We start from the raw sequence: 27,393 nt of genomic DNA, 5'->3' as shown, positions 1-27,393 counted from the left end.
TCCAACCGACACAAGACTAATGTATTTTTAAATAAATATCATATAAGAGTTTATTTATAAATACGTGAGAGTAGTGACGGTTGTTGTTGTTGTTATGGTCCTCAATCCTGAGACTGGTTTGATGCAGCTCTCCATGCTAATCTATCCTCTGCAAGCCCCTACATCACCCAGTACCTACTGCAACCTACATCCTTCTGAATCTGCTTAGTGTATTCATCTCTTGGTCTCCCTCTATGATTTTTTACCCTCCACGCTGCCCTCCAATGCTAAATTTGTGATCCCTTGATGCCTCAGAACATGTCCTACCAACCGATCCCTTCTTTTAGTCAAGTTGTGCCACAAACTTCTCTTCTCCCCAATCCTGTTCAATACCTCCTCATTAGTTACGTGATCTACCCACCTAATCTTCAACATTCTTCTGTAGCACCACATTTCGAAAGCTTTTATTCTCTTCTTGTCCAAACTATTTATAGTCCATGTTTCACTTCCATACATGGCTACACTCCATACAAATACTTTCAGAAACGACTTCCTGACACATAAATCTATACTCGATGTTAACAAATTTCTAGCCCGCATCTCGTGGTCGTGCGGTAGCGTTCTCGCTTCCCACGCCCGGGTTCCCGGGTTCGATTCCCTTCGGGGTCAGGGATTTTCTCTGCCTCGTGATGGCTGGGTGTTGTGTGCTGTCCTTAGGTTAGTTAGGTTTAAGTAGTTCTAAGTTCTAGGGGACTGATGACCATAGATGTTTAGTCCCATAGTGCTCAGAGCCATTTGAACAAATTTCTCTTCTTCAGAAACGCTTTCCTTGCCATTGCCTGTCTACATTTTATATTCTCTCTACTTCGACCATCATCAGTTATTTTGCTCCCCAAATAGCAAAACTCCTTTACTACTTTGTCTCATTTCCTATTCTAATTCCCTCAGCATCACCCGACTTAATTCGACTACATTCCATTATCCTCGTTTTGCTTTTGTTGATGTTCATCTTATATCCTCCTTTCAAGACACAGTCCATTCCATTCAACTGCTCTTCCAAGTCCTTTGCTGTCTCTGACAGAATTACAATGCCATCGGCGAACCTCAAAGTTTTTATTTCTTCTCCATGGATTTTAACACCTACTCCAAATTTTCCTTTTGTTTCCTTTTCTGTTTGCTCAATATACAGATTGAATAGCATCGGGGAGAGGCTACAACCCTGTCTCACTCTCTTCCCAACCACTGCTTCCCTTTCATGTCCCTCGACTTGTGACGGTAGGATTCACTATTCCAAGGACATTACGAATAACAGATATAAACGGCAGCGTTTGTTGTACATTGGAGAGGAGTTTCAAAGGCAGTATAACCATATTATCATGGATAAATACAAACTCATTAGTGAAATCGCATACATTAGAAGGCCAAGGGCCTTGTCAAAGTGGTAATACTGGTTCCCCTCAGATTACCAAAATTAAGCGCTATCGAGCCTGGCTAGCACCTGGGCGGTTGACCGTCCTGTTCTACAGAGCGCTGTTGGCATGTGGGGTGCACTCAGTCCCTGTGAGGCCAATTGTGGAGCTACTTGTTTGAGAAGTAGCGGCTCCGGTTACGGAAAATAACAACGGCGGGGAGAGCTGTGTGCTGACTACATGCCCTCCATATCCGCAGTCAGTGATGCCTTTCGGCTGAGGGTGACAGAGTGGTCGGTCGGTGCCGTTGGGCCTTGAGAAGCCTGTTCACGGAGTAATACATTGGAAGTCTGGCTGAAACCAGTGCGCGAATCAGTGTCAAGGACCCAGAACTGTAGATCATAGTATTTGTATACTCCGTTCTGTTTTATAAATAAATTATTTTGCTATAGTTTCAAGTTGAGTGTTGAAGTAATTATTAAAAAAAAATTTGATCACTTGAGGAAATTTTGGAACTTGCGATATGCTGAAAACATTATGAATTGGTCACAGATAAGCCGTAAATCTAAATGAAAGTTTGTAATAGGGCAAATATAACTATTCTCAAAAGAGATTTGAAGTAATTTAATTTAAACTTATTCAACCCAAAGTTAAGACTCTTCTGCTCAGCAGCAGTAAATCTTATATGAGAAAGCTGATCTGTGTTTTGTTGTCAAAGAGGTAGTACATTGGTTTCGAATTTTAATTCGTTTGCCAATAGAGTGAAGCCGTCATATTACCAAATAATGTAATTTCGATACATGTTATACTTTTCTAGGAAAAGCTTCTCTTGCTTAATTTTATAGAGCAAATGCTATTTGTACGAACGCCTCTTGATAGCAAATTATGTACATAAAATTAATAAATAAACATGTGTGTTTTCAGTATAAAATGAAAACGTGAGCCTTTTTAGTGTCCTAGTTAAGAAATTGAACCCACGATTTGACAAAATCCTGGCTACGTTTTTGCTCTGAAAACTGTAAGTAGGCTGTTTAGGTTTTTATATTGGTAACTCCACGTAGCGCTCTGTATGAAAATCACTGGATGTGGTGTGTGCAGTCTGTGGCTGGTTTGCATTGTTGTTCGCTATTGTAGTGTTGGGCTGTTGGCTGTTAACAGCGCGTAGCGTTGCGCAGTTGGAGGTGAGCCGCCAGCAGTGGTGGATGTGGGGAAGTGAGATGGTCGATTTTTGAGAATGGATAATCTGGAGGTGTGTCCATCAGAAACAGTACATTTGTAAGAATGGATGTCATGATCTGCTGTATATATTGTGACTATTAAGGTAAATACATTGTTTGTTCTCTATTAAAATCTTTCGTTTGCTAACTGTGCCTATCAGTAGTTAGTGTCTTCCGTAGTTAGAATCTTTTATTTAGCTGGCAGTAGTGGCGCTCGCTGTATTGCAGTAGTTCGAGTAACCAAGATTTTTGTGAGGTAAGTGATTTGCGAAACGAATAGGTTAATGTTAGTAAGGGCCATTCTTTTGTAGGGATTTTTGAAAGTCAGATTGCGTTGCGCTAAAAATATTGTATGTCAGTTTAAGCACAGTCATGTATAAATTTTTCAAAGGGGACGTTTCAAAACATGAGGGTAGAAAAATTTCTATTTCTCGTTATCTGTGTATTAAAAATTTAAAAGATTAATGCATTCTGAAATAATATTCTCAAAATATAATTTTGAAATGGAGGCTGATGATCTACGGCCATACTGTATTCCTACGTCGGGTTTCATTACTGACGCAGTATTCTTACTGGGTCTTTCCCTCCACTGTCCCATCGTAATACCTCTCGTCTTCGTAATATCCCGAAACTCTGGTTAGTCTTCGCGGTCAGAAACCTCAGACTAAACAATGAACTGAATGATGTGTCTTTATTAAACCGGTCATTCTTCTGAAGGTTGTATGCGAATAAAAACTTATCGTCACTAAGAACAAATATTTCTTTCCGACATTATATTTCTGTTGTATTTCTCAATTGGGTAATTATTAGCCTCACATGTAACTTTTCATATCCATGCAGCATATTTATTTCTCCGAAATTCTCGCAAATTTTTTGTCACGATCCTATTGAAGTACTTGGAATTGCGCATTCCACCGCTGGTTAACAATATGCAGAAATGTAAGTTTAGCATCTACTGCTACGCGATAAAGTAAATTGTGATGCAAATGACGTATACCATAGTGCTTCTTCTTTACACTTCTCTAACGCTTACTCTAGATTCTGAAACACGAAGCCATCGGCTTCTGTTGGTATCATATATCTTTCAGCAACTGCACATTCGCGACTCAGGTAGGGCTACCCCAGACAGTTTGTATTGACGGGAAAACCACGATCTGTTAAATCTTCGGTTTAGTCAACAGGCAAACGAGCACACTCTCAAGGTCAGTTCAACTATCGGGGGAATGCCATAAGAGTTATCTGAGTGCCATTAGGAAATGTAATACGCCCCTCGAAGACAAACAGATTACGTTCTTCGGTACTGCTCAAACGGGGATAGGATGTCTGGTAATCTAAAGTACTCTGCCGACGGGGCGCGAACAAAAAAAAATGTTACACGGAACTGTGTTGCAGCCCAAGACATCAGTCTTGGTACTATTGAAGGAGTGCTAGAAATAGGTTAACCGCATACATAAACAGTAATGAGATGGATGTTAACGCCACAACCTTAGAGCAAAACATCGTCTTAATTACTTTCCGCGACAAGTGAAAAATTACCATTATGCAAATTTTAGACAGGCGTTTCCTCACTGTCATAGCTAAGGTAATTTCATTCCCCATTTAACTGATGCGCCATCGCTGGAATGTACAACATACGTCATTATGCAACAGACGTCGTTATGTCCTATTCGGTCAGGACAATTTGAGTATAAAATATGTAAGAGCACTACAATGTTGACCACTTAAACTGAGAACTCTTCCCAGGAATGGAGATATAATATGGTTTATTTTACTTTAAAGAAAAGCAAAATCAAAGTTCTTCTTATGAGAAGATTTTCAGCTTCCGTGTATACACTGAGTGGTTGGGTAACAATGTACGAATTAAAACTACGGAATCACTGGTCGCATAATTTCAGTTAGTCGCTTTTAACTTCAGCGGTATATTTTGTCCCACTTTTGGATACCTTAGTTAAATACACAGTTTGATACCACTCATCCAGCAGTTTTGTTTTCGGGCGATCTTCTTTCACAAAAATATACTCTTCACTGAAATTCATTGGCAGACCAGACGAGTGTCACTCATTCACTTTTTATCACAAATTACCTAGCTTGGCGCTTAGCATTTATCATGTGCGATGGCATTATTAAAGTAGAGTTTGTGTTCGCAATAACTATGCAATCGATAATACCTGTTCACTACTGCAGTTCTGCCATTCCGTAACTAGAGACAATAACTATGTTAAAAAATTGAATACGCTTTCGCGGTAATTGTCCATTGAAGGAACTGAAAGCGAAACCTCTGCAGGAAATATATGAACCAAACTTAACAAAAACGCTCTTCGGAATGACAGGTCCAGTGTAGAGAAATGCTTAAATAATTTTTGGAAAACGGAGGAGAGAGAGAGAGAGAGAGTGGAAATTAGGAAGAGATACGTATCTATTTGGAGAATATGGAAGATCAAGCATTATAGTCTAAATGTTCAGAGGTTTGAAAGACTTGCAATCGACGAAGACGGGTGGTACAGATAAAAGAAATGAATAAAAACAAAAGATTATTTAAGGTACTGTGTAACATCTGTGTCTGTGGAGACATACAATCAGACTGTAGGAACAATACCACCCACGTAATCTCGAAGATAGGAAGAGCAGATAAATACAAGAACTGCCATACAATCAGATGACATCTATTGCACAGCAATTGCTGGCTAGAATAACATACAAAAGTACAGAAAATGAATCTGACCATCTGTTGGAGCCGGCCGCGGTGGTCTAGCGGTTCTGGCGCTGCAGTCCGGAACCGCGGGACTGCTACGGTCGCAGGTTCGAATCCTGCCTCGGGCATGGATGTGTGTGATGTCCTTAGGTTAGTTAGGTTTAAGTAGTTCTAAGTTCTAGGGGACTTATGACCTAAGATGTTGAGTCCCATAGTGCTCAGAGCCATCTGTTGGATTAGATGTTCCAAGACTTTTCCTGTGACGGAATACTCCCAGAATTCAGGTACACTGATAGAACACCTTGTTTACTTTTAAGGTTAATAAAATTAATAAAACTTTGAAAAATGAGGACAACTAGTTTTATTCAGTAATTACGTCAATTTTAAATTTTTACTTGTAAGACTGATATCATAACAAATTTAAAAATGTTTAAATAATCACTATGTTGTTAATAGGGTTTCGTGGAGCACATACTCACTTTCAGCAGAACATCAATGCTTCATGGGACAATTTGGGAAAACCTGTTTTAGATGATTATCAGCTAAACTTTGGGAACGTTGAAGTCAGTAGACAGGAAGCGCCAACAACTGAATTAGAGATTTAAGAAAATCGACCTAATTTCACAGGATTTGTCTGTCTAAAAAGAACGTCAAGTGGTGCACGATACTTGTAACCCTGGGGCAAACAGGTATGCGCTATAGTGAATATGCAACATACACAACAATGAAAAACCGAGAATGATAGAGCAAGAAGGAAAACATCAGGTTAAAAAAAAGGATGTATGGAAGCGATATTATCTTTCCTCGCTTCTATTAAACTTGTGCAGCGTAAAAGCTGTGAATAAAACAAAAAAAAAAAAAACAACAGCAAATCATAATTCAGGATGACAATATGGCCATGATATCAGAACAGATATTTCCGATAAACTAAACGTCTATTTAGGAAACAATGAATGTGCGCAGTGTAGGAAATTTGCTGTATTATAACAAGTCGTGACAGACGATACGAGAACATAAGAAGCAGGGAATTATATAAAAAGAAAGCACTGGAAAAATGTTGCTCGGTCCTGAGATAATTTCCATGAACTTCCTGAAGGAGGGAAATGAGAAACGGATAATATTTTCTGCGTTTCGAAATTCGGTGAACAGTAGTACAACTAATTCTCAACTGATGGCTTAATTGACAAGTGCTAATATCGAGGTTACGAATCACTGGAGCTAATATCGCAGTTTCATTATTCTCTCCAGCAACTGTTCGACGGTTCCTTTTTCCGGTTGTACAGTTTGCTCGGTGAAGAACTGCCGAATAACCCGAAAAACTTGCGCGTCATCGCACCTTGTCTCGAAAATGTTGAGTGGAAAGGGTTACAGTCCTGCCGCTTTATCCATCAATGTAAACATCATTTCATTTCTGTTTTCTATCGTAATAGCCTGCATTGTAACTAATAAAGCTGTCAGGGTACGAAGGAACGTATTTAACAAATGAGGGACGACGGGCGCTCAGTGGGATAGAGTCAAATAATGAATGAATGAATGAACGAATGACTGTTTCAGAACAGAGAAAACTGCAAGAGATAGAGTTGTTTCCCCACACACGTTTTGATCCAATGCAATTATCTCGAGATAATGTCTTTTCGGAACATGATTGCGCCATTTGTCGTTTATAGTGCCATCTACCGTAACAATACAAAATGTTAGATACAATCGTTACGTATTTTATCTCGCAGAATCCGAATCTGCAATAAAAATTGGACGTTACTATTTAAGGTTTGAAAGTTAGCCCACGTCCCACCCGTTGGGGGCGGGGCATGAGGGCCAACATCGCCGGATAGCATTTTTTACAAACAATTTAATACATATTTTTCCGTTTTTCATTCATACGAAAGAGATATTTTGCTCTCTAAAAATAAAAAGCTCGCCCTGTATATCCATTCAGCCAGTTGGGTGATTAATATTTACGAACTTCCAATGACATCCTCTACCGGGTAAAGACCACCTGCAAACTATTCCATACATTATACCCTTCAGCGATAAGCAACAAGTCTGTTCCTGTTCCCGGATTCGATTCCCGGCGGGGTCAGAGATTTTCTCTACCTCGTGATGACTGGGTGTTTGTGATGTCCTTAGGTTAGTTAGGTTTAAGTAGTTCTGAGTTCTAGGGGACTGATGACCATAGATGTTAAGTCCCATAGTGCTCAGAGCCATTTGAACCATTTGTCTGTTCCTGTAACATTCGTAGGACAGTTGTCCAGGTCTTCCCTAATTTCGTGGAAAACGGAGAGGACTTACCATGTCCATTTTACGTTCTTTCGCTTTACTATCTATACCGTTCACCGTTCCTCACGTTCTTGTTATAAGTTTCAAAATATTACTTCCACGAAATTTGAACTTGTGAAATGGCGACACTAATCGTTACAGACCAAATTTTTTGTACGAGTATTTTGTCTTCTCCTTATTCAGAAGCAGTTGTCAGACGGACACAGCAAGAAACGAGTCTCAGCAAAATTTTCAAGCAAAATAAGTTCCTAACAACATTATTGTTTCTAAATATGGATTTTTCTTTTCAGTATGTGTTCAGATATGACCCCGCGATGACTGAATGTCATAATTAGTAACCGGGTAAATTTTGCTTTTGCTACGACAGCGACGGAGTGTAACAGTTCACTCACTCATGGCAAGTGTGAAAACGACGCGTACTCTGAAAGTTTCACTATTTTGACGGTAGAGATTAAATTACAGCGGCAAGATGTTAGGTTGAATATTGTTACTCACCCGTAGCGGTACCTAAAGGTAGACAGCAATTTCCAGACTGAATTAATCACTATGAAGTAGAGTGGACGCTGTACAGAAATTTCCTGGTACACTAAAACCAGTTTTTGAACAAGTACTGTAACTCGGATCCTTGTCTTTCATCGGCAATGCGTCGTATTCCTTCCAGTAATGTTAGTCCAGCACGGTATTCAGGAGCGCTTCTGTACAGCTCGTAAAGTAGAGGAGACGTAGTTGCAGAAGTGAAGCTATGAGGACATTATATGGGCCGTGCGTGGAGAACATAGATGGTAAGAGCAGTATCCGTGAAAGGCAAGGTTCAGGGCTCAGTTGCCTGGCCGGTATACATTTATAATCACACAGAAAGTTTCTAAGCAGAGCTTTGGCTGCAGAGTACTAGAGATAGCGTTTACGAAGCGCAGCTCGGCATGTATTCCTATTACAGGTCTTCCCATGTGCAATTCTTCATAGTTTTTACTATAATGCTCAGGTTTTGCAGTATCGTATTCTGCTGTAATACAGTGTGTCGAAGCAAACATGTGGAACATTAAAAACAGTTATATCACTGTCTTCCGCTTTTATAAAGCTTTCTATAGAAATATTAAGGGAAGGAAACAGTTATATTTAGGAAAATCAGTCCAAAAAATGGGCAGACTGTAAAACTTAAGACGATAAATCATACGGGAACATACTCTCCTTTCATCTACTGGGAAACTTTTTACAGTGTTTTCACATGACTTTCGCAGTACATTAACAGTTCTCCAGAGCTTGCATTTCAAGAATACTGTTCCCTTTCGACTGAAGCTATTAACGCTATTAACTGTGTTCTACAGACCGCGGTCGTCATGAGGGTTCCATTCCCAGGAGTTAGGCATTTTAACTGCACCGTCATACTACATATATTGGCTAATGAAATTCTTCATAAAAAACCCACCACAATTTCTAAAGAACAGTGATGTTCACACCCACAACACCTTCCTTGCCCTTCATTAAAGTTGTCAGTGACTCAGAAGGGACTTCAATTTTTTTAATCATTTGCCGAGTAACTTAAAAGTCAGTTTTAAATACAACCTAAAATCATTTCTCCTGGGAAACTCCTTCTGTTTCACGTAGTAATTTCTATTCAAACACTCGTAGCCTGTAAAAGGAATCCAGTTTTTAACTGCAGTTGCATCAACAATAACCATTCATATGTACCCATCAACCTGACTGGTACGACGACATTTTGGTGAAACAGTCGTTCAAATGAAATATGGAAAATGTAACTGATTAATCCATCAATAGATATATAAGACAGTGCCCAGTTTCATCAAAATGTGGCGTCAATTTGACGATTACTCATCCGGAATCCAAATAATATACAGCGCGTCCAAGGAGGATCGGTCAGTATTCACTAATCTGACGGCAACGATCATTCGAAGCAGAAAAGTCTACTTAACACATGTTCTAAAATGTATTCCTTGAGAAATATGTGCACTTGTTCATCTTCGATAATGTGGAACACATCTCTTCTAGGGAACAAGTGTTAATAGCTCTTAAGATATGTATTCTAGAGCCCATATTTTTTAGATATTTTTTTTTCTTTTTTGTTTCACACCATCTATTCCCAAAGTATGGAAAGCAAAAACTTTCAATACCAGAGATCTGTTTCATAATACAGAACATGAAGAAGCACTCATAGCTGTTAAGGTATGCATTTTAGAGCCCATGTTTAGGAGATATTTTTCTTCCAGTGCAGCTTCATATCATATACCTGTATATTGGTCATTCCTGCTGGGAAACCTCGTATTTGGTCACCGGAAACGCCAACGCTATCAGGTCGTTTCTCTCTCTTTTCTGAGATGTAATCGTTCTACAACATGATTCCCCGTGCCAACGGGAACAGTTTTCCATAAAACTGATACAAAGAATGACCCACATTTCAGAATACTTCCCGAGCCATAGATCTCTCAGATCTGATCCTATTAAAAACCCATTTCGCAAACTTGCACTTCGTATTCGTTGTGTAAATTCTCTGGCAAGCATTATTCAACAGCTTTGGGAACTACGTTCGAGGTCACATCTCAGGACTCTATTCACTAATCGCAAAGAAATTTCAGACCTTGGCCGCAAACAGAAATGATTGAAATCAATGTGGAAAGTTGAAAACTTGTGTCGGGCCGAGAATAGAACCCGGGTTTCTGCTTATTAAGGCAGATGCTATGAACACGGAGCCATCCGGACACTATGGTTGTTTGCAACAGCATGGATTACCGTAGCAGACCCAAATTTTCAACCTATCCACACACTACAAATGTAGTGTCGCTTGCCCATTATGCTCGTTACTCGTGGTGTTTCGCCGATTCCCAAGAATCGGTGAAATACCGCGAGTAGTGACGATAGTGAACAAGGGGTACTACATTTGTGCTTTGTCGATAGGTTGACTTGAATTATATTACAAAAATAGTAAATTAGTTACAAACTAAGTCTCACACACACTTTATTCAACACGTAAACGTCACTACAGATATTCGGATTTAGCTTATGACATGGCTGCCGTCATTGGCGATGATGTGGCGCAGACAAATAACGAACTTCTGCATGACCCGCTGAATTGTCGGAACATCGAAGCTGTCGACGATCTCCTGAATGTCTGTTATCAGCTCAGCAATGGTACATCTTGTGTTTAATGTAGCCCCACAAAGAGGAGTACAGAGTACAGAGTACAGAGTACAGAGGCCAATGCCAGTGGCCTCTGGATACCGTAGAGCCAGAGTGCTGTCTCTAAAGTGCTCCCTTAGGACATCAAACAGTCCCCTGCTTCGATGGGGTCAGGCTCCGTCTTGCGTCAAACACATCTTGTCGAAATCAGGGACGCTTTAGATAAAGGGGATGAAATCAACTTCCAAAACCTTAGCGTATCGTTCGGTAGCTACCGTGCTATCAAGGAATACCGCACCGACTATTCCATGACTGGACACTGCACACTACACATTCACCCGTTGAGGATGAAGAGACTTCTCGATCACGAAATGCGGATTCTCAATCACACTAATGCGCCAGTTTTGCTTATTGACGAACCCATCCAAATTAAAGTGGGCTTTGTCGATAAGCCAAACCATATTTACATCAAAATTTTGTTCGTCAAATCTGTGAACAATAGTGTTGGCGAAACACCACCGGTGTTCCATGGCATGGGTCTTAGTGGCAGATGGGTTTGAATTTTGCATGGGAAGAGATGCAGATCTTAACAAATGTGGCAGTGTCTCCTAGTTGATTCTTACCTGTTGTGCAACTTGTCTGATCGATTTCCTGGGGCTGGTTTGAAACACAGCGCGTGTCTTCTTGATTTCAGGCGATTTTGACGACAGACATTCGCAACACTGTCATCACGAACACTACCCGTTCTCTCAAACTTGCGAATCAAATCGTTGATCGTTAGCACAAAATGGCTCTTAGCACTATGGGACTTAACATCCGTGGTCATCAGTCCTCTAGAACGTAGAACTACTTAAACCTAACTAACCTAAGGACATCACACACATCCATGTCCGAGGCAGGATTCGAACCTGCGACCGTAGCAGTCGCGCTGTTCCAGACTGAGCGCCTAGAACCGCTAGACCACCGCGGCCGGCGTTAGCACACTTCGATCGGTTGTCTTCAACCTGAACTCGATCGCAAACATCCTTTGAGCTGCAGTTGGGCTGTTATCGGTCTCATAGTAGGTGCTGTACGCTCAAGCGTGACATTATCACGAGTAAATGGCCGACAACAGCAAGACACGTGCGCATGCGCATACTGATTCCCATCATGCCTCGCGGCCAACCGTGCAGTTTTAACGCCGTAACGCAAACTGTTCAGAAGTTATAACGATGTCATTTCATATAGTTCAATGATAGTCACCCCATATACAGTATATACAAAAATATTAATCCAGATTTAAGCAAGTGGACGTGAATATACACTCCTGGAAATTGAAATAAGAACACCGTGAATTCATTGTCCCAGGAAGGGGAAACTTTATTGACACATTCCTGGGGTCAGATACATCACATGATCACACTGACAGAACCACAGGCACATAGACACAGGCAACAGAGCATGCACAATGTCGGCACTAGTACAGTGTATATCCACCTTTCGCAGCAATGCAGGCTGCTATTCTCCCATGGAGACGATCGTAGAGATGCTGGATGTAGTCCTGTGGAACGGTTTGCCATGCCATTTCCACCTGGCGCCTCAGTTGGACCAGCGTTCGTGCTGGACGTGCAGACCGCGTGAGACGACGCTTCACCCAGTCCCAAACATGCTCAATGGGGGACAGATCCGGAGATCTTGCTGGCCAGGGTAGTTGACTTACACCTTCTAGAGCACGTTGGGTGGCACGGGATACATGCGGACGTGCATTGTCCTGTTGGAACAGCAAGTTCCCTTGCCGGTCTAGGAATGGTAGAACGATGGGTTCGATGACGGTTTGGATGTACCGTGCACTATTCAGTGTCCCCTCGACGATCACCAGTGGTGTACGGCCAGTGTAGGAGATCGCTCCCCACACCATGATGCCGGGTGTTGGCCCTGTGTGCCTCGGTCGTATGCAGTCCTGATTGTGGCGCTCACCTGCACGGCGCCAAACACGCATACGACCATCATTGGCACCAAGGCAGAAGCGACTCTCATCGCTGAAGACGACACGTCTCCATTCGTCCCTCCATTCACGCCTGTCGCGACACCACTGGAGGCGGGCTGCACGATGTTGGGGCGTGAGCGGAAGACGGCCTAACGGTGTGCGGGACCGTAGCCCAGCTTCATGGAGACGGTTGCGAATGGTCCTCGCCGATACCCCAGGAGCAACAGTGTCCCTAATTTGCTGGGAAGTGGCGGTGCGGTCCCCTACGGCACTGCGTAGGATCCTACGGTCTTGGCGTGCATCCGTGCGTCGCTGCGGTCCGGTCCCAGGTCGACGGGCACGTGCACCTTCCGCCGACCACTGGCGACAACATCGATGTACTGTGGAGACCTCACGCCCCACGTGTTGAGCAATTCGGCGGTACGTCCACCCGGCCTCCCGCATGCCCACTATACGCCCTCGCTCAAAGTCCGTCAACTGCACATACGGTTCACGTCCACGCTGTCGCGGCATGCTACCAGTGTTAAAGACTGCGATGGAGCTCCGTATGCCACGGCAAACTGGCTGACACTGACGGCGGCGGTGCACAAATGCTGCGCAGCTAGCGCCATTCGACGGCCAACACCGCGGTTCCTGGTGTGTCCGCTGTGCCGTGCGTGTGATCATTGCTTGTACAGCCCTCTCGCAGTGTCCGGAGCAAGTATGGTGGGTCTGACACACCGGTGTCAATGTGTTCTTTTTTCCATTTCCAGGAGTGTAGAACAAAACTATGTACGCTCCTTAGGCTGCAGGGAAGTATTTCTTTGTTGCAGATAGAAATATGGGGTGAAACGTAATACTATCGCAGACACACGAGGCTGTGCATACCGTTATCATTTGGTCAGAAGATGATTCCGACCATAGAACAAGGACTCTTTAAGTAAAGAAGTTGGTCCAAAACTTTCGTTGAGAACTTTGTCCCAGCACCCAATAAAATATGTTCAAATGTGTGTGAAATCTTATGGGACTTAGCTGCTAAGGTCATCAGTCCCTAAGCTGACACACTACTTAACCGAAATTATCCTAAGTACAAACACACACACCCAAGCCCGAGGGAGGACTCGAACCTCCGCCGGGACTAGCCGCACAGTCCGCCACCCAATACGTTTGTAACAGCGCAAAGGGATCAATAGTCCCTGAGCTGCATAAGCGAACGGCGACGTCCAGTCTTGTCTAGCAATGGCTTCGAGTGGTCTGCAGTAATGGAGCACATAAACAAAAATAGCCACGGAGTTGCTGCGCACCGTGGTGGACGCGTTAATTAACTAGCTAACTGCTTGAGTACTGCAAGGTGTCCGACAAGAGACACAGAGACCTTTTGACTGTTTGGTGTATTTACGTACGGCATGCCTTACCCTGACGTGGTGCCACGCTGAGCAATGCTGCCCCTGGCAGAGCGGCAACCCTTCTGGCGCAGTCACTGTGACGTGGGCCAGACAGTAGCGGCCGCGGGCGGCGAGCACACACTCGTCGAAGTCTCCCAGCTGCGTGGGGTTCGTCAGTACTCCGGAGCCCAACTTGGCACTCGCGTCGACCACTGCAACAATGATGTGCTGAGTGTGAGCTAGCACACCACAAACGTCTGCAGCTCTCTATATTTGCAAAAAAAAAAAAGTAAATCTACATACACTGGCTACCACTAAAATACACTGTGTGGTCAGAAGTATCCGGTAACCCCCAAAAACATACGTTTTTCATATTAGGTGCGTTGTGCTGCCACCTATTGGCAGGTAATCTATATTAGCGACCTCAGTAGTCATTAGACACGCTGAGAGAGCAGAATGGGGTACTTCGCGGGACTCACGGAATTAGAAAGTGGTAAGGTGGTTGGGTGTCACTTGCGTCATACGTCTGTACGGGAGATTTCCACACTCCTAAACATCCCAAGGTGCACTGTTACCGATGTGATAAAAAAAGATAGTGCATGGATTTCATGGTCGAGCGGCTGCTCATAAGCCACATATGATGCCGGTAAATGTCAAAGGACGCATCGCTTGGTGTAAGGAGCGTAAACACTGGACGATTAAATAGTGGAAAAACGTTGTGTGGATTGAAGAACCACGGTACACAATGGGGCGATCCGATGGCACCGGTGAACGTCGTCTGCGAGCGTGTGTGGCGGCAAAAGTAAAATTCGGAGGTGGTGATGTTATGATGTGGTCGTGTTTTTCATGCAGGGGGCTTGCACTCCTTGTGGTTTTGCGTGGCACTATCACAGCACAGGCCTACATTAGTGTTTTAAGCACCTTCTTGCTTTCCACATTCGGGCATGGCGATTGCATCTTTCAACAGAATCGAGCACCTGTTCGTAATGAACGGCGTGTGGCGGATAGATTACACAACAATAACATCCTACACAGAGCCCTGACCTGAATCCTATACAACACCTTTGGGATGTTTTGTAACTCCGTCCCAGGCCTCAACGACCGACATCGATACCTCTCCTCAGCGGAGCACTCCGTGAACAATGGGCAGCCATTCCTCAAGAAACCTTCCAGCGCCTGATTGAACGTATGCCTGACAGTGTGGAAGCTGTCATCAAGACTAAGGATGGGCCAACACCATATTGAATTCCAGCATTGGCGGTCATATTCAGCAGGTTGCCCGAATACTTTTGATCACATAGTGTAGCAGCAATAGGAAATATAGCAAATAACGAAATTGGCTCATTGTGCATATACAGCGTAGTAGCCAGAGTAGAGTATTAAATTCGAGCTTGATTTGAGGCATACAGGGTATGAAATTTAGTGTAGAGAGTGCAACTCTCACAGAAGCAATGACTGTAACCCGGCTGGGCACCGAGCCGAACGGAGGTCACTTGACAAATACGTGTACGTCACACTATTAACAGAGTTGAAATGAGTGCGAAGGGGGGGGGGGGGGCGGATTATGCCCACTGCGTCCTTGATATTCTCGATGAGCCGACAGCATAGTTCTAATCGCTGAGCAGCCACCAGGGACTGGCTATGCCGGCCGCGCTGGTCTAGTGGTTCTGGCGCTGCAGTCCGGAACCGTGGGACTGCTACGGTCGCAGGTTCGAATCCTGCCTCGGGCATGGGTGTGTGTGATGTCCTTAGGTTAGTTAGGTTTAAGTAGTTCTAAGTTCTAGGGGACTTATGACCTAAGATGTTGAGTCCCATAGTGCTCAGAGCCATTTGAACCATTTTGACTGGCTACGTCTTCCCTTGACTGTGGAATGGTGAGCCGTGGTGCTCTGTAACTGAAAGTGCGGCTTAATGGAGGAACGTTGTGTGTCATAGTGGTGCGGGGATCTCAAGGTGTGCTGCGCGCCGATGAGACGTATAGCTGTTGGAACGTGCAAGTCGCTAACAGGAAACCTCTCAAAAAACTGCCATGCCTAATGTGTATAACGCTTTCCCTAGCGAGTGGATCTCAGTCTGGGTAAACTCTTGAGTCCATAGCCGCTAGTGGTACCTCCATGGAGCCAACATCCATTTCCAACACTCCCAGTGTTTTGGGTGGTCCATTTGGTAGTATTAACACCCCAAACGCAAAGACAGCTCGAGTGGATAGTCCACTGGAGACGTCATCGAATATCATAGGAAATATTAAGCGTAACAGACCACATCCTGTGAAAGATAATGCTTTTATTGTAATTAAATGTATGAATAGTTCACTTAAAAACAGTAAAAATTATACATAAATAAATTTCTAGATGGACTTTCCCGAAAACTTAAATCTATCAAGAAGTTTTGTAACTGAACACTCCTGGTCGAGATGACGAAAGCTTGCCTGGTAAGCATTAAGCAAACCATTAAATGCCCAATCACTGGCAGAGTACACAGTGAACAGTGAGTTTCACACTGTGTTAAGCTGCTGTGACCTGTCAGTATATCGTGGATATCGTTTCCAGAGTGATGGGAAAGCGAAGGTGTCCCTGAAATCACAAATTTTATGAAGAGAATAAACGGTGAATGGAGGACACATCATCTTTTATTCTGGCTTTCCAGTTACCGAAGCTCAGCGTGCACATTGCATTAGGATAGCAGGATTTATTCGTCTTAGTTCCTATGCACTGCTTTAACCATCAATTTAACCATTAACGCTTTCTTCATATCACCACGTTATTCAAAGTTCATGCTATGTGCGGAAAATGCAGTTCAGCTGAGTAAGAAGAAGACAGTGCACTGCCACAGCCATGCTTGTCATTTGCTTCCAGACTCATCCAGTTTGGATTAAAGAAGGTCTACTATTTCAGGAAGAGAAAAATGTCCCGAAGGCAAAGGTTAAAAAATGCATCTGAGATGAAACAGGCACTTAAGGGCAGAAAGCCAGCTACGTTCGTGAAGTCCTTCACCTCAACGTTTACCACAGATCAGTGTTAGCATCCAGACACCCCCAGCTGACCAGAGAGCAACAACCAGCATCTGTAAATTTAGCTGCAAATCTGAGCCCGTGGTAATACAAAGAAGTTTGCCTAAACTTGAACAATCGTGGAAGCAGAACGGGAGTGAAGATACACACAACAGATCGAAAAAGAGAACCAGAAAATCCTTTCAAATTTTCCATCGAAGTTGTGTTACAAACACTGTAGGTATAGGCAATGGTTCGAAACTGAACGCAGACGTTCGAAACTTATAAATTATGAGCAATTGTGACGAAAAATTGAATAAACAAGAAACAGGAAAATGTTGTTCAGGTAGCCTTGCCACCGTACCAAAACTCTGAGCCGGAGACGAAAAACAACAGGCCAAACATTTCGTGTTCAAAACTGTCAGAACGTGCAACCTTGGTTCTGTCTGAAGGATTAAACGATGGCCGTAGTATCGACAGTATGGACGTCAATGTTTGCTTCAGAGAACCAGCAAGTCCCCTACCTAGCCCTCTCCCTACTGTTCCATGTCAGACACCTTAGAAACGACTGGGGAAAAGGCAGAGATAAACATCACTGCTAAGATGGCTTCCATACTATTCTGTACATGAATGGGATCAGGTCCCATGGGGAGGAATAGCGACTACTGGCTCAGAAGATACCAATACGTATCTGTTTCCGGGTCACATAATTTAAATTGAGAAAAATTGATGAGGATTACATGCTCATGTTGGTAATTTAGAAAAATTTAGAAATGGTAAGTGCATGAACAGCTAGTTCTGAGATGGGCAGCGGTGTCTTCAACAGGAGAATTGTGTTGGGATTGTCAGTGAGACGTAGGGGGTACAGACACAAGCATATGGAATGGTGAGTGTGAAGGGAGGTTTTGTTTAGGGAAACGCAAGAGGTTCATTTTCTCTCGTTAGGGAGCTGCATGTTGGAGGAGAGCGTTTGGTGTAGGCCATTGTACATGCGCTGCGCCATTTACATTCGGTGACGGCTAGGTTTGGAAGTTAGATTCAAGCGAGTGTGGTCGAAATAGATATTACCAAGATTTGGGGAGTACGTGTACTGAATTGTCTGGATACGAAAAGCTATTTCTTGTACGATGTGGGATCTCTTAAAGGGATGGATATTCTGGAAACTAACCTTGCGAAACGGATAGAATCTTCAAAGGTGTGTGGAGGGCAGAGGAAGTTGTTAGAAGTAAGTGACTTATCAGCTGTACGTATGGGGATGGTGACTTCGCGATTTACGGGAGGGGAGTTTGTATTTGTATTTTTTGGAGTGAGTTCGAAGAGCCTCGCCTCATGTACCTCAGGTAGGTCGGTATTTTAGGTCTGGGCATACTGATGAAGATTACCTTGATTTTAGGAGGTGTGGTTGCTTAGAAGAGGATTATTAAATGTACGCTTTAGGAAGGCACAGTTCAAGAGAGGTGAGATTGTATTTGTATTTATAGGAGTAGTTTGGATGAATCTGGTGAGAAGCGTTGCATGTAGGTCGACATCTTACGTTTTTGCATTGCTTGTGAAGATGATGATATTTGCCGTGGCAAATGATTACGAATTTTCAGTTTCAGGTCAGGTGATACACTGTCGAACAAAATGCAACTGACTCAAGGTCTGTGATTTGTCGTACCAGAGTGTAATATGGGCATTGTGACAGGTAAAAGTGTTACTGATGTGTTATTTATTAATTTTTCACAGTCATCGGTGGTCAGATGGTGCTCTGGAGGCTTGTCTCTTCAGCCACTGTTTTGCCACTGCGGTTAGTAACTCTACTGAGTTTAGAAGTGAACAATGTGGGCAGTATTCGTTCTAGCGTACAAGAATGCCCCGCCGAGGAGTACGAACTCGTTCTGAAAAATTTCGGATTTGTGGACCTTCAGAAAGCTGCATCGGACATATAAACAGATTGCTGAACATACTGGTCACAATACTCGCGTGATGTCTTTGCTTACAACAGGGGTCTGTTGAACATTCGCACACTCAGTTGTCTCGCGGGGTAGCTGCGCGGTCTAGGGCGCCTTGCCAGGATCCGGGCGGCTCTCCTCGTTAGAGGTTCGAGTTCTCCCATGAGTGTGTGTGCTGTCCTTAGCGTAAGTTAGGTTAAGTGGTGTGTAAGCCTAGGGACCGATGACCTCAGCAGTTTGGACCCATAGAAACGTACCACACTCAGACCAGATTCTGGAAGCACACGTAGTACAGATGCATATCAAGATAGACGCATTCTGACAACAGCAGTGGCCGACCGAACACTATCGAGGGAGAAACCTGGGCAAATATTGCATATGATGTGCTATCAAGGACCTTTGAAAACCGACTACTTGCAGCAGGAATATGACTACTTGTGCCTCTGGACGGGCTACAACTGACACCATGACACCTCCGAGCAAGGCCACTTTGGTGTCGCGAAAGAGTCCGGTGGAGAGTGAAATGGTACTCGTCTTCAGTGATGAGAGTTGTTTCTGTCTGTACGCGAGAGGTGGACGTACACGTGTTCGGCGTACACCTGGTGAGCGGCCTATTCCAGAATGTATTCACCCACGACACACCCTAGGGTTAATGGTGTGTGAGCTACAACTCGCGGTCACATTTGGTGTTCCTACAGGATTAAGTAACTAGTTCCCACTATATTGTACAGCTTGTTATCCACGTGCTACTGCCATTTCTTTGACAGGAAGATGATGCACTTTTTCAGAAAGACGACGCAAGTCCAAATACGGCTGCTGTGACACAATGTGCCCTTCACGGAAAGTACAACGACTGTCCTATCGAGGAAGAACAGCAGATGTATCGGCAATTTGAAAGAAATGAGACATAGAGAAGCGAAAACTTAAACTTTTTCTAGAGCCTGCAAAGAACTATTGCCGAATTTCAGCAAAAGGTACAAGGTGCTTGGGACAATACATGGTAGGATGCCATTCGGCATCTTTACAACCGTTTGCGTGCGAGAATACGCGCCTACGTTGCCTCCAGAGGGGTAGACTATGTATTGATGCGAGTGTCTGGGCAGCCGCCGTGCGACAGCTGCGCCTCGTTTAGTCTGAATTTCCTAACACATTCTCTGGCAATGACGACTACCTGTCACATCACTTAACAATAAAATGGTCTTGTGCTTGAGGGTGCTCTTTTTTTTACGGCAGCATGTGTTGTAGACGTCACTGAGAGATCTACAGCCAGGGGTGGACGTCTTTGTATGGTACTGTTGTTCGTACGGTGGCGCCACTCGACGGGAAGTGTCTTATTCTGGCACAGAACGTCGCCGCTGGAGCCCGCGACTTGTTAAGGTCGATGTCCATATCGATATCCACTTTATCGGTATATAACGAAAGTCACAACAGTTACTCGCAGTCGTGAGTAATTTTCCTTCTCTGATTCTGGTCCTGAAGAGAATTACTGTACTTAGGCAACGAGATCCTTGAGAAATAATATTTACGGCTTAACCGAACATTAAAGCATTAAATTCTTAGTATAGTGGCCTAAAATGTTGCGTACTATATGAGATAGCCAAAAAAATCCAATAAACATTTGTTTGTTTACATTATTCACATTTTGATCACATTCGTGACATAATCATAAAGGATGAGAGATATAAATCTTCAAACGCTCTGTTACGTATGATGAAGAATTTTTTACAATGATGTTCAATGCTATGACATTACATCTCTGATTTTTATTCTGACGTATGTGCTTTCCATTCTTTGCAGCGGACGCCCTTACGGATAATTAATTTACACTATGTATACGATTAAATATTTTCGTTGCACTAAGTTGCTGTCTCATTGAATTTACTGCCTTTTTAAAATGCTGCCCACTAGAGCAACAGCCTTCCTTGAAGGTGGCTTCAAATTGGAGTCTACTTTCATCAAGCTGCTTTGTCAGTTATCGTATTCGTCTCACCTACACCTGCAGTCAAATGTGTTTACCGGTCGGCCTGATTGTTTCAACGTCAATGTATGGCTTTTCTCTTTACTGTTCCTCTGACAGTATTCGTCACATTCGGTCTCTCCCTCCTCCATTCAAAAGACCCCAAAGGTTTGCCTCCTTAGAGAGAACGCTGACACGTGGATCACATGAGTCAATGTGTCTTTAGGCCTATAGTTATCGCTTTGTTGAAGATGTCAGTCCTCTATGGCAACGGTCTGCTTCCTCATCTTTTGCCTTTGCACCGTGATACACGTTGGTAACCTCCTCAGTCTTCATTTCTAAGTCAGAGAGAGAACTGAGTGACGGATGACACACCTAATCCTCATTTAGATGTCATTTCAAAATTCTTTAAAGGATACAAGTTGTGAAAAATTTCTCGGTTCTATTCCATCAGCGATAAAGTTTTGAATTACACATTCCGATAAAAAATGCCTAGATAGCCCCTTGTAATGAGGAGTGCACCAGCAGATGTCACGAGACGTGAGCCCATCACTATAAATGTGGGCAGGCACTATTGTGTTGCCAGCATGAAAGCAGCAACAGCAGAATGGGTCGGTAAGCAGAGTACTGTGATTTCGAACGTGGAGTAATCATGGGATGTTGTCCGAGTAACAGATCCATCAAGGACGTTTTAACCTTTCTATAGCTGCCCACGTGGACTGTTGGCATCGTGAAACCAAGACAAGGCATACTGCTTGTACTGACAGATGGGGACCGCAGAGCTTGTGGTTGTAGAATATAGCAGGAAATCAGCTGAAGAAGTCACTCGTGAGTTCCAAAGTGCTGGCAGCAGTCCAGTTACTCGTAGAACAATACCTGTGCACAAGGAATTAAAAAAGAGCGAGGTACAATGATCGAGCAGGTATCCACATGCCACACATTTCTGAAATCAGTGGTATGCTGCGCTTGAGGGGGCGTAAAGGGCGATACCGCTGGACGGTGAATGACTGGGAACGAGTGTTTTGGAATGATGAATCACATTGTACCCTCTGGCAATCAGATGGTAAGATTTGGATTTGGCGAATGCCTGGGAAACGTTACTTGCTGTTATGTGTAGTGCCAATAGCGCAGTAAGAAGGACGTGGTGCTACCCTCTGGGAGTGTTTTCTTGCCTAGATTGTGTTCCCCTTATTTCTCATGAGAAGACGTTAGCTGCGGAAAGATAACAACACATCTCACAGCATTGTGTACTGCGTAAAATAGAGGAGCATTTCGCAGACGATGGAGGTTTGTGTGAGCATGACAACGCACCTTGTCATAAAGCAGCAATATTTTGTGTACACTAACATTCCTGAAATGGACTGGCCTGCCCAGAGTGCTGGTCCAATAGATTACCCTTGCGGATGAGTCGGAACGTTGATTTCGTTCCAGACTCCAGCGTCCAACATCGCTACCTTCTCTGCTTCCTGCTCTTGAGGAATAATAGGCTACCTTTCCTCCAATGACATTCAGACAACTCACTGAAAGTGTCCCCAGTAGCGTTCAAGCCGTCGTAAAAGCGAAGCATGGACTCACTAGATGTTAATGTCATTTAATATGGGTTCGGATACTTTTGATCGGTTATTATGATTTTCGACAATGATTCAATAACTAAAACATGGAAGGTGTGGTGTCACCGCCAGACACCACACTTGCTAGGTGGTAGCCTTTAAATCGGCCGCGGTCCGCTAGTATACGACGGACCCGCGTGTCGCCACTGTCAGTGATTGCAGACCGAGCGCCGCCACACGGCAGCACTCGCCCCAGTTATACAGCCGATGTTGCGAGCAATGGTTCACTGACAAATTACGCTCTCAATTGCTGAGACGATAGTTAGCATAGCCTTCAGCTACGTCAATTGCTACTACCTAGCAAGGAACCATTTATCCTTTGCTATGTATCTTGTGAAGCATGTACCATCAGACCGATGTTCTCCATTTATGGATTAAAGTTAAGTATTACCTCAACTACGTACTTTATTTATTAGACTCAACTCCTTTAATTGTTCCAGACCTCACGCCAGTCTGCGTGAGCTTAAACGCGTGCCATTCGGCATCCTCGCATAGTGACTTGGCTGTCTTGCCAAGTCACAACAGAAGGTTATTTAACTTTTTTCTTGGAAAAGTACCGAAACATAGTAGAGTGCTTATACACTGAAGAGCCAAAGAAACTGGTACACCTGCCTCATATCGTCTAGGGCCCGCACTACCAAGCAGAAGTGCCGCAGCGTGATGTGGCGTGGACTCGATTAATGTCTGAAGCAATTCTAGACGTGTGGGGCGTCACATTGTCCTCCTGGAATTGCCCAAGTGCGTCGGTATGCACAATGGACATGAATGGATGCAGGTGACCTGACTGGTTGCTTACGTACGTGTCAGCAGTCAGAGTGATACTAGATATATCAAGGGTCCCATATCATTCCAATTGCACACGTCCCAAACAATTACAAAGCATCCATCAGATTGAATTGTCCTCTATTGGTATCAGTGACCATGGATCCATGAGGTTGTCTCCATACCATTAAGTCCAATCGCTCGATACAATTTGAAACGAGACTCGTCCGACCAGGCAAATATATCAGTAATACGAATTTAATACTCACTTCACTGAAATACGTAAATATTGAAACATGTTTGGAACGGTTGGCCAAAGTTAAGTAACATCATTATTGGCTGAGTAATCTGGTTTAATTAGACAATGACAGTAGTATGAAAATCACATAATTATCTATTTTCCATGATCTATAGCTTCAATTGCACACTTTTTAATAGTTCCACGTGTCGTTTAGAAATGAAGCTATAAAATTACAGTTAAATCACTACCATTGGCTGCTGACGGGCGTTGATATACATCAACGGGAACAGCTGAAAAAGTGTGCCCCAACCGGAACCCGAACCCGGGATCTCCTGCTTACTTGGCAGAAGCACCATCCACTTTTTTAAAAAAATTCATTTTGTTCTATATTGCTCTTTGAATTCGTTTCGGGTGGACGTCCGATGACCCCCGTTCAGGTTGTTCGTTGATCCGTTCACTCAGTTTTTTTATTACAGAGGGCAGCTAACCCTTAGATCGAACACGCTGAGTTACCGTGCCGGCTCCATCTGAGCCACCGAGGGCACAGAGGGTAGTGCGACTGCAGGGACTTGTCGCCGGCACGCTCTCTGTGAGACCCACATTCTCAACTTATAGTCCACACACTACATTCGTAGTGCCCCTGCCATTATACCCATTACTCGTGGCAGACAATCCACCGAGTCTCTTAAGAGTTTAGGCAATTCGTGTGCATCCGCACCCAAGAAGGTCATCAGCCGGATAGTCCTAACGATATGAAGATGGCATCTGTTCTTTCGGATATGTCCGAAAGATCCGATGCCATCTTCATAAATATTTCCTGTTCTCAGTTACTCGTTGCTGATGAACTTGCGGTCAAAATGAGATACATTCAAAAACAATTCAGGAGAAAAAGTAGCATTATGAGAAATAATTTCTAGAACACCTACTCTGTTTCTCTTGACGAGCATCGTGGAGAAAAATCTGATAAACTGGCCTGAGATAAACACTTTTCTCTTTGACAGTTGAGCTTGTACAAAAATTTCAAATATTGTCGCAAATACTGAACTAGTCCTCACCCACCTCTGACCCTCACTGGGCCCCAGATAATAATAACCGCTTTCATAGCACAGTATTTCTGTCCAGCAGTTGGTATTGCTGTTCCAAAAGAGCACGGGGAAAATATTTCGTTTCCGCCGACATGAATCTGGATGGTATCAAAAACAAGTTAGAATCTAGCGAATCTGGTATCCAGGAAGTCAGTTGAAATCACTAACTCTGCGCTTTAGCGTACTATCTCCATATTCTGTCAATGTGACGTGATTGATTTTCTACGGGTAGCCATAAAGTACCGATTGTGATTACATCCGCTGTGAAACAATCCAAGTGACTAACACTAATATTAATATATTGTACAGCTTTCGCATTCCTGTTCCACTGTCTCCAAACTTCACAATGATGTACACATAAATATCTCTGGAGGAATAACAATTTATTCGTCGCAACTAACTTGAGGCAAGGAACTTTGCTTTCTGACACAAACATTTAAATCATGTTACAGAAACCGTAAGCCACGCTATTGTTTAATCTTTATGTTAATGTAGCATCATTTAATCAAGACAAAGCCGTACACTGTGTAATAGTGAGTGATGTTTCAGTTTCATGGCAACGCTCATACCATCATCTGAGGAGGCTCACATCCAGAAACTGGAAGGTACTATACATTCCTAAATATCTAGCCCCTACCAGGAAATTGTTCTGCTTCCAACTGAATAATACATTTGCTCCCATTCCAATTTTCAGTGTTGTGCCACGCAGTTGACGTCCACTTTCAAGGATGACGGAGCCTTAGCGTTATATTACGCACCAGTAGTTACCGGATCGTTAGACAACACTAACGAGGGCAGCGTGTGTCATCCGAAGAGCGTCACGGGTTTCCGTGACACTGCCCCCGACTCCGCAGGCCGCCACCATCTGTTCTTTACGAGCACTTTTTCCTCTTGTATATTGTGAAACACATCTCTTCTACTGAAAGCTCTTTGTCTTCCACATTTTGGGAAGAGGTAGGATCGACCAAAACAATAAAAACGTGTCCGGGAAACGCGCGCTCTAAATTGGGTACTTTAAAATCTATGAGCACCTTTTCAGTAGACACTTGTTTGACAATAGCGAAGATGAACGGCTGTTCATAGCTCTTAGGGTATGCATTTTAGAGTCCTTATTTACTTAATATTTCTTCTATTTTTCGTCCACACCACCGCCTCCGCATTTCTACACTCATGCTCACAAATTAAGGTTAATGCTGATGCATGGTGAAACAACGCTCTGGTGGGCAGTTTGCGGGTTTAAATCACCTCGGGGTATGACCATGCGGTGCATTTGACCTGCGGTCGTCGCACGGTGGCGCTGGCAGCAGTCCACATACGCACAGGTTTGTTGGTGCATGTCAGAATACGGCGCAGCGAGTAAGTGTGCACACGTTTTCAGACGTGTTATAGTGACTGTGTGTTGAAAATGGCTCAAAGAACACACATTGATGACGTTATGAGGGGTAGAATACTAGGGCGACTGGAGGCTGGTCAAACACAACAGGTCGTACCATGGGCCCTCCGTGTGCCACAAAGTGTGATCTCAAGACTATGACAACGTTTCCAGCAGACTGGAAAGGTGTCCAGGCACTACAGAACGGGACGTCCACAGTGTACAACACCACAAGAAGACCGATGTCTCACCATCAGTGCCCACAGACGGCCACGGAGTGCTGCAGGTAACCTTGCTCGGGACCTTACCGTAGCCACTGGAATAGTTGTCTCCAGTCTACAGACGACTGAACAGACATGGTTTATTCGCCCAGAGACCTGCAAGGTGCATTCCACTGACCCCGGGCCACAGGAGAGCCCTTAAAGCCTGGTGTCAAGAACACAGCACATGGTCATTAGAACAGTGGCCCCAGGTTATGGTCACGGACGGGTCCAGGTATAGTCGGAATAGTGATTCTCGCCGGGTGTTCATCTGTCGTGAACCAGGAACTAGATATCAACCCCTTAATGTGCTTGAAAGGGACCTATATGGAGGTCGTGGTTTTATGGTGTGGGGTGGGATTATGTTTGGTGCACGTACACCCTTGCATGTCTTTGACAGGGGAACTGTAACAGGTCAGGTGTATCAGAACGTCATTTTGCACCAGAATATCAGCCTTTTGAGGGGTGCAGTGCGTCCCACCTTCCTCCTGATGGATGATAACGACGGCCCTACCGAGCTGCCATCGTGGAGGAGTACCCTGAAACAGAAGACATCAGGTGAATGGAGTGGTCTGCCTGTTCTCCAAACCTAAACCCCATTGAGCACGTCTGGGATGCTCTCCGTCGACGTATAGCTGCATGTCTTCAAACCGCTAGGACACTTCAGGAGCTCCGACAAGCACTGGTGGAAGTATGGTAGGCTATACCCCAGAGGCTGCTCAACCACCGGATCCAATCAAAATTCGTTGATCGGCCTGTGCCCGTGTGCATGGTGATCAATCCCATATTGATGTTGGGGTGCATGCGCAGGAAACAGTGGCGTTTTGTAGCACATGTGTTTCAGGACGGTTTCCTCAACTTATCACCAATACTGTAGACTTACATACATATCTGTGTCATGTGTGTTCCCTATGTGCCTTTGCTATTATCGCCAGTTTTGTGTGGTGCCACGTTGTGTGGCACCACATTTTGCAATTATCCTTAATTTATGAGCATGAGTGTAGTTCACCCTATATGTACTTACTAGTTAAGAATTGGGTTTCCTCTCCACAACATATTTCCTTGTTACTGTGGTGGCGCAGCTAGTATTCTACGAGTACTTACACTTTCAAATCCGCTAGGCAGCACGTTTACTGCGTCTACACTT

At 43.9% G+C, this 27,393-nt stretch overlaps 1 protein-coding gene across 1 annotated transcript in view; it reads right to left on the bottom strand.

Moving 5' to 3' along the window:
- Nucleotides 1-27,393, bottom strand: part of LOC126095456 (O-acyltransferase like protein-like) — a 359,981-nt gene that overhangs the window by 258,896 nt on the left and 73,692 nt on the right. The window contains exon 2 of the mRNA XM_049910248.1: nucleotides 14,067-14,248. Coding sequence (XP_049766205.1) covers nucleotides 14,067-14,248 — 182 coding nt within the window. The remainder of the gene's footprint in view (nucleotides 1-14,066; nucleotides 14,249-27,393) is intronic.

This window comes from Schistocerca cancellata, chromosome 8 (assembly GCF_023864275.1).
Source record: "Schistocerca cancellata isolate TAMUIC-IGC-003103 chromosome 8, iqSchCanc2.1, whole genome shotgun sequence".
NCBI lineage: Eukaryota > Metazoa > Arthropoda > Insecta > Orthoptera > Acrididae > Schistocerca > Schistocerca cancellata.
This window is presented reverse-complemented; position numbering and strand designations above follow the sequence as displayed.